At 42.5% G+C, this 14,303-nt stretch overlaps 1 protein-coding gene across 23 annotated transcripts in view; it reads right to left on the reverse strand.

The window, feature by feature from the left end:
* Nucleotides 1-14,032, reverse strand: part of tctn1 (tectonic family member 1) — a 196,855-nt gene extending 182,823 nt beyond the window's left edge. For 4 of the 23 annotated variants that reach the window (XR_009715187.1, XM_061285411.1, XM_061285427.1 and 1 more), the window contains exons 1-2: nucleotides 13,557-14,028; nucleotides 13,073-13,190 (exon numbers count right to left, since the gene is read on the reverse strand). Coding sequence is in view for 17 of the 23 variants with exons in the window: in XM_061285411.1 (XP_061141395.1) it covers nucleotides 13,073-13,190; nucleotides 13,557-13,863 (425 nt within the window). In the remaining 6 variants the exon portion in view is untranslated. Of the gene's footprint in view, nucleotides 1-12,431; nucleotides 12,509-13,072; nucleotides 13,191-13,556 lie in introns of those variants that run through there. The other 19 variants (XR_009715205.1, XM_061285535.1, XM_061285545.1 and 16 more) reach the window with 10 other exon arrangements.
* Between the last annotated feature and the right edge of the window lie 271 nt (nucleotides 14,033-14,303).

The raw sequence follows: 14,303 nt of genomic DNA on the forward strand, positions 1-14,303 counted from the left end.
GATCATCGTACTGTAAAGAGATTTGTGGCTGATTCAGAGCACACACGGTTTCGTGCAGATAAAGGCACAACGAGGAAGGTTTCTGCCAGACAAAAACATCGGATTAAGAGAGCAGCTGCTAAAATGCCATTACAGAGTAGCAAACAGATATTTGAAGCTGCTGGTGCCTCTGGAGTCCCACGAACATCAAGGTGTAGGATCCTCCAGAGTCTTGCAGTTATGCGTAAACCCTCTATTCGGCCACCCCTAAACAACGCTCACAAGCAGAAACGGCTGCAGTGGGCCCAGGAATACATGAAGACTAATTTTCAAACAGTCTTGTTCACTGATGAGTGCCGTGCAATCTTGGATGGTCCAGATGGATGGAGTCGTGGATGGTTGGTGGACGGCCACCATGTCCCAACAAGGCTGCGACGTCAGCAAGGAGGTGGCGGAGTCATGTTTTGGGCCGGAATCATGGGGAGAGAGCTGGTTGGCCCCTTTAGGGTCCCTGAAGGTGTGAAAATGACATCTGTAAAGTATGTGGAGTTTCTGACTGACCACTTTCTTCCATGGTACAAAAAGAAGAACCGTGCTTTCCGTAGCAAAATCATCTTCATGCATGACAATGCACCATCTCATGCTGCAAGGAATACCTCTGCATCATTGGCTGCTATGGGCATAAAAGGAGAGAAACTCATGGTGTGGCCCCCATCCTCCCCTGACCTCAACCCTATTGAGAACCTTTGGAGCATCCTCAAGCAAAAGATCTCTGAGGTTGGGAGGCAGTTCACATCCAAACAGCAGCTCTGGGAGGCTATTCTGACATCCTGCAAAGAAATTCAAGCAGAAACTCTCCAAAAACTCACAAGGTCAATGGACGCAAGAATTGTGAAGCTGCTATCAAATGAAGGGTCCTATGTTAAAATGTAACTTGACCTGTTAAGATGTTTTTGATTGAAATAGCTTTTGATTTCAGTAAATATGACCTCCTAATGCTGTAAATTCTAAAGATGAGCATTTCAGTTCATAACAACCTATAAAATGTTATAAAACTCTGTTGTGCGTAATAATTTGGAACAGTGCATTTTAAGTTTTTTATTTTTGAGAAATTCTGTTATCATTGGGAGGTTTGTTCAATAACATTCGAATTCATTAAACTAATGGTTGATGACTTGAAAATTATGCTGACTCATTTGCATCGACTATTTAGGAAAATCTGAGATAAATATCATTAGCATAATAATTTGGAACACGGTGTATAGTGCGGAAAATACGGTACTGTAGGAGTCAATTTGTCATTATCATGTTGGTGCGTGACATAATAATGGTGTGTGCGTGCGTGCGCGTGTTTGTGTGTGTTTGTGTGGGGGTGTTCATGTGTGCTCATGTGTATGTTGTGGCTCTTTGCGATGACAGTAAAAAATGTGTGTCAGGGTTTTCCAAACTATCTTGATCTATGATTATGTTGGAATGTATATAACCGGTAATAAATAACTTAGGTAGATTAGTTTTATGCTTACGTTGGTATGTAACCGGTAATAAACCACCTAACTCTGTCCCATCCTAAATAATGTCGTAAAACATCCCCTGCTCTGTTTACCTAGAGGTCAAGAGCTTTAACTTGTTTATTCAGTCTACTGTCACCCCCACCCTTTTCCTCTTAATAAAGATGCTCTTGTGGGAAGGGAGAGTTAGACTTCATTCGACCATCGCTGTGACAACAGCGACGAGTGAACTCTCCACCTGCAGGTGCCCAAAACGACTAACTTGTCTCCGTGTGGTTCTTGCAAAATAAGTTAGAGTGAGCACCACTCTAACATTTTGGTGCCGAAACCCGGGACCCTCATACCCACCATCTGACTGACGGAGGAAGACGTGCTGCATTGTCGACAAGCCAGCGTCCATTAGGAGGACCTGGAAAAGAAAGTCCTGGGAGGAGAACTTCTTCGCTGGGCCAGCATCTTATGTCTGCCTTCGTCTGACAGGGGTGGTTGACGGGACCCGGAAATGCAACGAACCAGGGGACAAGTAAGTTAAAGCCCTAAAGTTGTGGGATTGTGTGGTTGTGAAACGCGTAAAAGTAAAAGTGCACAGGAATAAAAATAGGCAAGACAGAAGATAAGAAGTCTTGTGGAAGGAGGGGGTGTTGTAGAGTCCCCCTCCGGATGAAGTGGCTCTTCTGGAGCAGTGGTTTTCAAACTGTTTTATATATTTTTGTAAAATCTCACGTACCTCCGTGTACCCTCATTTGACAACCACTGTTCTAAGGGGTACAACTTCGCGTTGGCAGGGCTGGGTAACAGGACTGTTGTCTTTAGTTCCCAGGGAAGGAAGGGGTGTTGTAGAGTCCCCTCTCCGGATGAAGCAGCTCTTTTATTTTTAAAAGAGGACTTCGCGTAGGCAGGGATAAGAAATTTGTGTGGTTGAATGTGTGACTGGTAGGATAAATTGACTAAAAAGCAGTTCTAGCATTGATCGACGGCAATAACACAGGCTAGTAATTTGTTAGGAGGTCAATTTAAACCTGCATTGAGGATCCTCAAAGAAAATAAAAAGAGATTGGAAAAAAAAAAACACTGGAAAAATTAAAATTAAGATGAGAAAAAGGAACGATAAATCTCTAGCTCTTGAAGGAGATGAGTTCATGGCGAGTAGATTTCTTGATTGTATGTAATACATGCTGAAGTGGAAAAAGAAAAGAGAGAGAGTTGAATTGTGCTAGACTGTGGTTGAAAGCTTCACAAGAGAGAAGAGAATAAATCCAAAAGACAAAAGACAGAAAGTTGAAAAGTGCTGCGACCATGTTTGTCAGGCCGGAAGACAATGAGGCCACAGTGCGCAGGCGCACTGTCCCGGCCACGGCTCCAGCCGCAGCTCAAGCAGAAGAGCAAGAGAGGCATTCCGCTCGTGTGCAAAACTTGTATACAACAACTATGCAGTGGGACAGGCATGCTGAAAAAGTTATCCAAAAAGGCAAATGTTCTGATGTATTTCATCTAGATGATGATAATGATCTAAATGAAGATACAACGATCTTCTCCCAAAGTTCCCAAAGGGGAGAGGAAGAGAGAGAGACCAACAAGGCCGAAGGCCACCGTATAATTCAAAACCCCCATCAGATTCTGACAACTGTTGGAACTGTGGGAAACGTGGACACTGGTCAATAGAGTGTTTTAGAAGAAAAGAAAAAAAAGCGGTGCCAGTCAAGGGGCAGAGGAAGAGGCAGAGGAAAAATTTAACATAAAAAATAAAACATTTACAGCATGACAAGCTTCCTCTCCTTTGACCCCTCATGCTAATACAGAGAAAGAAAGAATAGATTCCCATATGACAGCAAAACATGTCATTGTCAGATTATTGGCACATTTTTTGGATTATTAGAGCTCCTGTCCATGCAAGAAGTATGACAATGCTGTTTGTATGCCCAACGACAAATTACCAGGGATCAAATTGTGTGTGTACACAAAAGTTAGAATTTGCAAATCAAGTGGTAAATGAATGCAACTTGAAGATAAATAAAAAAAATTAGAATGTACTGTCCTTGTGTGCGTGGGAGGGACCAGCTCATGATCGACCACAGGAAATGGCCAGCCTGTGACGAATCATTGGTGCTGGGACCTGCCCTACGCGCGCGAGAGCTGTGCATGTGTGCTAAAATGATGAAGATTGGCTAAACTTTCAGTGTGAAGAAATTTGTTAGACTGTGGTCTATCCAATTTGCACCGCAGAACAGAAACGATTTGGAAAGATAAAAATGAGAGGAAAAGAGAAAAATGTGTTTGCGAGCAGAAATTGATCCACACTAGTGCATGTTAAGTGTCGAGCCCTCATGAGAAATTTGAAAAAGAAACGACAGAACATGCTTTCAGGAATTGGAAGAAGCAAAATTGTGAATTTAAGACATTGCAATGCTACATTTAATAGGAATAATTGATTGATGGTGTTATAAAATTATACAAATTGCTATATACGAGCTAAATCTGAGAAATTGAGTTCTTTAAATTTAAAAACAAAGGAAAAATTCGGATTAATTTGCCAGCAGTTTTTATGAGTTGAGTTTTTTTGGTGGATTGTTCTATCAGGAACCTTGAGTTGAAAATGGTATATGAATGTTGTGTGGTGAGCTTGGATGAATTGAGACCAATGTGATGGTAAGACTCCTTTTTGGAGACTGTGTGTGAGATGCAAATGAGCATTGATGAATGATTGCCTTGAATGATAGGAAAATACAGGTTGAATGGTTGAAGCTGTTGGCGACTACTATGGAAAATTAGTAGAGCGACTTTGCTGAAAGAGTGGTTTTGAGTAAGTTGAATGCTAAAACGAAAAACATAGCTTTTGGATTAATGATTAGCTAGAGAAAAAACTGGAGAACCAGTAACACATGCAGAAGATGTGTGAACTGGGAAATTGAGAAGCGTTTTGGAAAGAAAGTCAAATTAAATGATGGAATCATATGTAGTAAAGAACACATTCTCCCAAAAAAAAAAAAAAAAAAAAAAAAAAAAGTTTGTCAAGGTGTGTGGCATGGGCGTTGCCAAGCCTCAGAAGGAGGGAGTGAATAGGACAGATAGTGGAAGATAGTAATAATACAAACCTTTACGACATATGGATTTTCTAATACATTTAGTGTCATACTGTGGTAAATTTCTATTCTGGTATCATGCAATGTATATCTCACTAGTAAGCCTAAGTGTGACCGGGTCATGTTTCGGGTCAGGTTCGTGCGGGATTGTTTGGGCCTTGGTCCATGATCTCATTGGCACGAGACATCTGGTTTCCATTAACAACTGACAAGATATGCACCCGAGTGAGGAAAGGGAGGCTAACTCATAAATAATGAGGAGATATTGGGAGTAATCTGTTGGTCCTTTCTTTAAGACCCTTCCTGGTGTAGATAGGTTAGCAACAAGAGAGATTTAGAGGTTCAACAGAAAGACAGTTAAAAGAAAACAACATTATTGATTTGGACAATTGCAGGCTAACAGGAGCATGAGAAAGAAGAGCTAAGAAGCGGGATCCAATTTGATCAGGGAGATTGGAAATTCACAACACCATATTCTAAGTCACATTTTTGAGCAAGCATGACACAGGTAATAACGTTTGAGAGGTCAAGACATAGATCAGGGCTAGATGTGGAACGCAGACCTCGTTGAGTTAATTTTAAATAATGACACTGAAGACAATGTACTGTCTCATTAAATAGGAACTATAGACAGAACGTAGCTCGAAAATAGGATGAGTTGCAGGACTTACAATATAAAGACAAGATCGCTGTTACTAGGAGAATTTGAAGTTTGGTAAACAAACGTTACTAGCGAATTGATGGCAGCAGCTACATTTGGTTACAAGTTTGATGTCCCAGTCTGTCACTCTCAGTGCCAGGATCCCTGAAACTCGATCCCGAGACTCTGCCTGCAGCCATGGACGTCTACAAAACGGTGCCTGGCTTTAAGGCACCTTTGACCTTTGGCAAGGACAAAGAAAGACTGTTGTTGTGCTTGAGCGGGGCAAGTACACTCCGGAGAAAAGACGACGTCCTCGGGGGCGAGAAAAGACAGTGAGAAGTGGAGACATTTGAACAATGGACTCATTCGAGAGTGATGGATGGGTTGACTCAACAACAAAAGAACACCATCTTGAGAGGGTGAGGTGCGGCAAAAGATATGGACTTGAAATGTCCAACGACCAAATCGCACTCCGTGCTGTGGCGGTGCTGAAACTTCGTGGGGCTTGGGGTAAAGTGGAAAGGAGCTTCATTGTGCACTGGGTTTGACAGAACTGAGGAGATTTGATAAAAAATTGAATAATGCGTAGAGCTACAGAGAAACGCATCATAATCGGAGACTGAACAGATTTGGATAGGACAAATAGGCTAAAACGGTAGGAAACAAGAGCGAGATCTGATGTTTTGGCTCATCAGGCATAAGAAGTAGAAATGGAGTTAGATACATTTTAGAATAGGACATTTGGACTAAAGTGAATTCAGTCAAGAGGAAGCTAGGTTGCTCAATGTACCTACTCAATAAAATAGTAAGTTCGTTGCACCACGGTGGAGTTTGGGTGGTCAGAATGTTGGATACGTTAAATTTTTGACTTTCACACAATCATGCATAGGAGTCGCACAAGGCGACAGTTAACAAGACAATGACTGCAGTAGGGATCACTTACGACTGCACCGACATGGAAAAGTAGAAGCAAGGGAGTTGAGTAAGGGATTATATGCGGAACAGTCCGCTGTACAGTTACCAATAGGAGGTTCTATCAAAAGGAGCTACATGAGAGATGTATGGAATCCCTTTGTCTGTGTTCTGTGTTCTGTGTTCGTGCGTAATCTCTGTAAAGTTGTGTCAGGCTGTTGTCGTTTGTCTGAGCCTTGGGTGCGCGCTCGGTGTGTGTGCGTTTATGTGCACACCCTGTGTGTGTGCGAAAGTGTTAGGAAGAAGACGGCATGGATAAGGGAATCTCCTTTAAGACAGGAGGCAATAAATGGGAAAGCCCCTGTCATAAACGGTCTTTGGTTAGGAGGAATCATTAGGAAGTGCTCAAACTCTTCTTTCAAACACTCCTATCTGCCTCGTTAAAAAGGGCATTACAATTGACTACAAGAGTTGCAAAAAGCAGATGAAGAACATAGGTAGCATGATCAGGGCCCTCAGGCTGAAGGATGTGTCAAATGCAAATTTACTGCCGCCTGATCTTTCCTCCTCACAGGTGACAACCCCATCAATCCAGGAGACTGGGTCTACATCAGGGTCATCAAAGGAAAGAACTGGGCCAGCCATGGTGGGAGGGACCATTCCAAGTCTTGCTGACTACCCCCACCGCAGTGAAGATCGCTGAACAACCCAGCTGGATTCACCTTAGCCAATGCAAGCTACAAGGAGTGCTGGACCCTTCATTTTGGGACGGTGGCGAAGTCTGCAAACAACGATCCCAACTCCGCTAGGCGGGGGGATGTCTTGGTGTTCCTGTCATCTTGGTGGCGACGGGGCTCCACATGCCAGGTGGATCCTCTGCTGCGTTGTGGTTGGAGCACGCTATAGTCTATGGACACATCTGAACAGACCAAGTGATAATGTTGGCCGTGGGAAACGATGGTCACACGATGAGAACTTTGAGGGCTGGTCATGAGACCCCAGAAACCCATACGAAACTAACGCTTGGTACCGGTATGTGAAGGTCGCTGTGAGAGCGCACGCACAGGAGGGATGTTATCTGTGTTTCCAAAAACTCCCCTTGCTCCACACAAGTTCACTTGGGGGCCAGAGAAATGAATGTCACTGAAGCGAAATGTATGGCATCCATGGGAGGAGATTGATATCAACACCGTACTGTCAGTCAGTGACGCTACCGCCCTGGACTCGCAGGAATGAATCTGTGATCAAACTATTTTGGATTAATCCCAATGTGACTGTTGGAGGACGACAGATGCCACAAGTGGCCTAAACCAGGACGCTACCTGGAATGGACTACACGTGTTTCATCCAAGAAAACAAGACCCACGGATGCATTCACGACAACTGCTCTCCAGGAGGGAACTGGATGGGAGCTTTAGACATCACCGCTGTGTGCCAGGGTAGGAGAGCCATTTCAAGGTGTAAGGGCTCTCCTGCCAACATGGCTGTACCATTGGACGGGTCCTACTTCATTCGGAACGGATCGTGGCTTTATTTATGTTTTCTTATTGATAGCATTATGGTCGCCTAAGGCAGAGGGACCGTGTGAGACTTTTCCTGCGATTTAACATCGGCCAGCAGGTTTTTAGACCACACAATAAGTTTGGACTGGAGTATTGAGGAAAAACCTCATCTTCACTGGAAGTTGTTGCTATCATTGTTTGTTGTTTTTGTCGTGTTTCACCCTACACGCTCCCCAACCCGTCCGCTGTCGTCTCAGTTTTTTATTGATCTTTTTTTTTATTGTTGTTTTTCTTATTTTTGCTATTCTTCTTTATATTTACTTACTTACTTATGTTTGATTGATCGGGTTCACATAATCATATGATAAAACAGGAGGGATATGTCAGGGTTTTCCAAACTATCTTGATCTATGATTATGTTGGAATGTATATAACCGGTAATAAATAACTTAGGTAGATTAGTTTTATGCTTACGTTGGTATGTAACCGGTAATAAACCACCTAACTCTGTCCCATCCTAAATAATGTCGTAAAACATCCCCTGCTCTGTTTACCTAGAGGTCAAGAGCTTTAACTTGTTTATTCAGTCTACTGTCACCCCCACCCTTTTCCTCTTAATAAAGATGCTCTTGTGGGAAGGGAGAGTTAGACTTCATTCGACCATCGCTGTGACAACAGCGACGAGTGAACTCTCCACCTGCAGGTGCCCAAAACGACTAACTTGTCTCCGTGTGGTTCTTGCAAAATAAGTTAGAGTGAGCACCACTCTAACAATGTGGCTCTTAGTCTCTGACTGGTTGGCCACCCCTGCTCTAGACCCTGCAGAAATTTTTTGCCTTCGGGGTCACTAAAAGATTAGAGTTTTGCGAGCGGAGGTTACGAGACGGAACGTAAGGAACAACTAAGTCAATGAGAAATGAAGGCGCTAAGCCATGCGTTGATTTATAGGTTAATAGAAGAACCTTGAAGTCACATCTTAAATGGACCGGGAGCTAATGTAAGTTGGCTAATATGATCAAATTTTCTTGTCCGTGAGAGCAGACTTGCAGCAGCATTTTGTACCAACTGTAGACTTTTGATACTGGACTTAGGAAGACCAGAGAATAATGCGTTAGAGTAGTCCAGTCGCAATGTAATAAACGCAGGTATAATAGTTTTATCTTTTCCATTTACTCCTTCAATTCAACTCGAACCTTTGTCTGCATGTACTCAAGAAAATCACAACTAAATGAACTTAGAATTGTGCTTTAACACTATAAATTTAAAGATCCTCATTACAAGTTAACTTTACCAGCTACAGTATGGTTGCAAATTTTGCATGTTCCTTTTAGAGTGTCAAAACCCTGATTTACTAATTTAGTTGCAGATTTCCTGCAAAGCAAAATGAAGCAATATTTTGGTAGAACGGTGTTTTCTGTACACACAAAAGGGTGCACGAAACCAAACCAAAAACCGTGCCACAAAAACCGAGGTATGAACCATACCGTTGGTTATCTGTACCATTGCAACCCTAATGAGCATGTGTAAAGATGCCTAAATACGCAGGTACCACGCAGGTGTGAAACCAGACCCAGCCTGCCACATCAGTTTATAAGTCCGAGTACACACAAATGATTTACAAACCGGATTACGTTGAAGTTGGGAAATTGTGTATAATAAATATATATATATATACAGTGCCTTGCGAAAGTATTCGGCCCCCTTGAACCTTTCAACATTTCGCCACATTTCAGGCTTCAAACATAAAGATATAAAATTGTAATTTTTTGTCAAGAATCAACAAGTGGGACACAATCGTGAAGTGGAACGAAATTGATTGGATAATTTAAACTTTTTTAAACCAATAAAAAACTGAAAAGTGGGGCGTAAAATATGCATTTATCGCCACAGCTGACAGCTAAGCCCACTATGTACAGTGCCTTGCGAAAGTATTCGGCCGCCTTGAACTTTTCAACATTTCGCGACATTTCAGGCTTCAAACATAAAGATATAAAATTTTAATTTTTTGTCAAGAATCAACAAGTGAGACACAATCGTGAAGTGGAACGAAATTTATTGGATAATTTAAACTTTTTTAACAAATAAAAAACTGAAAAGTGGGGCGTGCAATATTATTCAGCCACCTTGCGCTAATACTTTGTAGCGCCACCTTTTGCTGCAATTACAGCTGCAAGTTGCTTGGGGTATGTCTGTATCAGTTTTGCACATCGAGAGACTGGAATTCTTGCCCATTCTTCCTTGCAAAACAGCTCGAGCTCAGTGAGGTTGGATGGAGAGCGTTTGTGAACAGATTCTCGATTGGATTCAGGTCTGGACTTTGACTTGGCCATTCTAACACCTGGATATGTCTATTTGTGAACCATTCCATTGTAGATTTGGCTTTATGTTTTGGATCATTGTCCTGTTGGAAGATAAATCTCCGTCCCAGTCTCAGGTCTTTTGCAGACTCCAACAGGTTTTCTTCCAGAATGGTCCTGTATTTGGCTCCATCCATCTTCCCATCAATTTTAGCCATCTTCCCTGTCCCTGCTGAAGAAAAGCAGGCCCAAACCATGATTCTGCCACCACCATGTTTGACAGTGGGGATGGTGTGTTCAGGGTGATGAGCTGTGTTGCTTTTACCCCAAACACATCATTTTGCATTGTGGCCAAAAAGTTCGATTTTGGTTTCATCTGACCAGAGGACCTTCTTCCACATGTTTGGTGTGTCTCTCAGGTGGCTTGTGGCAAACTTTAAACGAGACCTTTTATGGATATCTTTGAGAAATGGCTTTCTTCTTGCCACTCTTCCATAAAGGCCAGATTTGTGCAGTGCACGACTGTTGTCCTATGGACAGACTCTTCCACCTCAGCTGTAGTTATCTGCAGTTCATCCATAGTGATCATGGGCCTCTTGGCTGCATCTCTGATCAGTCTTCTCCTGGTTTGAGATGAAAGTTTGGAGGGACGGTCGGGTCTTGGTAGATTTGCAGTGGTCTGATACTCCTTCCATTTCAATATACCGTATATTATTTTCAATATACCATTAGGCGCACCGGATTATAAGGCGCACCTTCAATGAACGGCCCATTTTAAAACTTTGTCCATATATAAGGCGCACCGGATTATAAGGCGCATAAAATAGAAGCTATACTGCAACAAACTGAAGTTGACTAGGGTTGCGGTATGCATCCACTAGCCAATAACCAACGAGCCCTCTGTAAACAATCGCGTTTCTCAAACGATCTCCTATAAAATGATCGGAACTGACTAAAGTTCGATCTAACACATTGGTACTGCTTACCTATGTTTCCCTTCCATATCAATCTGTAGATTTACTCGAAACATTAACGGAGCAGCCTATTTTGAAATGAAAATAGCCTCGGGGGTACAACAGCTATTCGGTGACACCCCCTTGACTACAGTTTCCATAATGTTGGGAAGCGATGCGACCTTGTAATTTACTAGTCGTACTAAAACGTACTGAAACATTTTGGCAGAGCACTGTGTACAACCAGTATGGATCAACAAATTCATCAATTGATCCATATATAAGGCAGTGTTTTTTTTAGTAAAATGTAAGTTTTTAGGTGCGCCTAATAGTGCGGAAAATACGGTAATTGCTTGCACAGTGCTCCTTGAGATGTTTAAAGCTTGGGAAATCTTTTTGTATCCAAATCCGGCTTTAAACTTCTCCACAACAGTATCTCGGACCTGCCTGGTGTGTTCCTTTGTCTTCAAAGTGAGAGGTTTTAAACAGAACCCTGAGACTATCAAAGAGCAGGTGCATTTATACGGAACGGAGACTTGATTACACACAGGAGCATTCTATTTATCATCATCAGTCATTTAGGACAACATTGGATCATTCAAAGATCCTCACTGAACTTCTGGAGTGAGTTTGCTGCACTGAAAGTAAAGGGGCCGAATAATATTGCACGCCCCCTTTTCAGTTTTTTATTTGTTAAAAAAGTTTAAATTATCCAATAAATGTCATTCCACTTCACGATTGTGTCCCACTTGTTGTTCAAGGGGGCCAAATACTTTCGCAAGGCACTGTACATAGTGGGCTTAGCGCGTCAGAGTCAGCTGTGGCGATAAATCCATATTTTAAGTAAGACTCCAGAAATGTTCTTTTAAATGCAGCTTCCCTTTTCTTAGAAGTCATAGCCTCTTCTTCCGTCTCCTCATTGGGCTTTTTTCGCTTTTCCAAACATCTCTGTTTCCTGCTCATTTTTGCTTGCTTCGCAGGCTCAACTGAGGTAACATGTCATGTGACCGAGACGAGCGTCTTGACCTGAACCGACGGATGTTATTGGGAGAGAATCGTCAATTTTTTTTTTATATTTTTTAAAATAAATTCTTACTAATTTTTGCTAGATCGACTGGGGAAACATGTCACGTGACCGTGACGAGCGTCTTGACCTGAATTAATTGATTATCAATATTTTATTTTTTCCTGTGCGGCTTGGCGGCCCGGTACCAAGTGACCCGCGGCCCGGTGGTTGGGGACCTCTGCAATAGAGAATCTTTTGAGGGAGCTTAAAGTCCGTGTGGCCCAGCGACAGCCCCGAAACCTGAAGGCTCTGGAGGAAATCTGTATGGAGGAGTGGGCCAAAATCACTGCTGCAGTGTGTGCAAACCTGGTCAAGAACTACAGGTAACGTCTGATCTCTGTAATTGCAAATAATTGGTTTCTACACCAAATATTAAGTTCTGTTTTTCTGACGTATCAAATACTTATTTCATGCAATAAGATGGAAATTAATTATTTAAAAACCATACAATGCGATTTTCAGAAATTTTTGTTTTAGATTCCATCACTCACAGTTGAAGAGTACCTCCATCCACCCATCCATTTTCTGAACCGCTTAGTCCCCACGGGGGTCGCGGGCGTGCTGGAGCCTATCCCAGCAGTCATCGGTTGCCAGCCGATCGCAGGGCACACAGAGACAAACACTATGATAGAAATTACAGACTTCTACATGCTTTGCAGTGGGAAAACCTGAAAAATCAGCAGTGTATCAAATACTTGTTCTCCCCACTCCAAGCCAAGCGCTGTAACACCAAGACAGCACTTAGATGCCAACACAACCACAGTCCAGTCACCAGATTGACTGGCAGATGTGTACACATTTTGGATGAGGAGTGTGCCTCCTCTTGTCCGCTTGAAGCAATGTGAACTCACTCCATCCGCATACCAACAAGTGAGCACGCACATGACAAACTGCCTGTCGTGATATGGTGTGTATTGGCAAATTACACACAAGACATGCTGGGGTCGATTACAGGGACTGGAAAACCCACTTCCATCCTTGCTCAGTCTGTCCTTTTCTAAAACAATTATCATCCTTTGCCCGCGGTCCACAAAATGAGCGTTTGTTCAGGACCGTATGTATCGTCTTAGGTACGGAATGCCATGCATTCGGTCCCGCCAATACACTACCATAAATGTGTGCCGACACTTACCTGAGGGTGAGCATTGTGCAGCCAGTAAATAAAGCCAGTTCCTGACTACATTCTTTGTCGCAGCAGCAGTTGATGTCACAGAGATCCTCGAGCTCGTCACAGGAACACACATTGCCAACTAGAACATAGAAACATTGTAGAATCATGCGGCACATGTGGAACTACGCCGCAATGAGTGCACTGTGTAAAAAAAAAAAAAAAAAAAACGTCATTTGATTTGTACTGTGTATGGCAATGTGACATTTTCACGCAACAATTAAGCCCATTACTATGAAAAAACGCAAATTTACATGGAAAAGAAATATACTTTTCACGCGAAAAAATATGAAACGCGAGTAATTTTGGAAGCAACAAAATCACAAATTGTATGCTTTCTTCGTCTATCCACTTTCCCCTTTTCTATGTAACGAAAATACTCACAGGTGTTTATTTGAAATAAGCTTCAGACCAGAGTGTGTAATTCTAAATCAGAGGTCTTAGTTACCGTCAATCGTGGGAGTCAGTAGATGGCCGGAGACAGGCTGGAGGACCTCAATATTAAATAGTTGTCGATTCGGTACTTCGGTAGCTTTATAACTTGAGTTTGAAGTGAAAGAGTCGACGTCAGTGGTCTGAGGCAAAGCAAACGCTGAATTATCCAGAGACTCGTCGTGTGACAAATTCCGGTTAGTAATTGCTGTCAAATTCACGTCGTAACCCGTGAAGTTCTCCTTTGAGGCTACCACTGCAGAGAATAAAACCATGTACACGCAGCAGAAGGCAAACCAAATCATAGCAACCGCGACCTCCATGCTTTGTTTAATCGTCGTTAAGGACAATCTCCCCGAATACTTCCGCTGTTGTCGTCGTCCTTTTCCACCACCTCTTCATCATAGACATATGTAAACACTAGATATCCGGTGCGAGCTTTAAGCCTACGTAAAGTGACATCTCATACGGCCGCCATCTTGGGACAGAGCTGCCGGGTCGTCAATGGAGTACAGCCCGCTCTCGGTTCTCGACCACAATCCGTTCCAGAAAGCGGTTCGAGAAGTGATTTGTTCGAATCCTTAATAATTTTTCCCATTACAAATAATGGGAGAAAAAAATAATCCGTTCCAAAATAAAAATGCCTTTTTTAAGCTTCTTTTTTTTTCCCAGATCGTCAAAGTCAAAGTCAGCTTTATTGTCAATCTCTTCACATGTCAAGACACACAAAGAAACTGAAATTACGTTTTCTCTATCCCACGGT

This window comes from Syngnathus typhle, linkage group LG1, assembly GCF_033458585.1.
Source record: "Syngnathus typhle isolate RoL2023-S1 ecotype Sweden linkage group LG1, RoL_Styp_1.0, whole genome shotgun sequence".
In the NCBI taxonomy this organism is placed as follows: Eukaryota; Metazoa; Chordata; class Actinopteri; order Syngnathiformes; family Syngnathidae; genus Syngnathus; species Syngnathus typhle.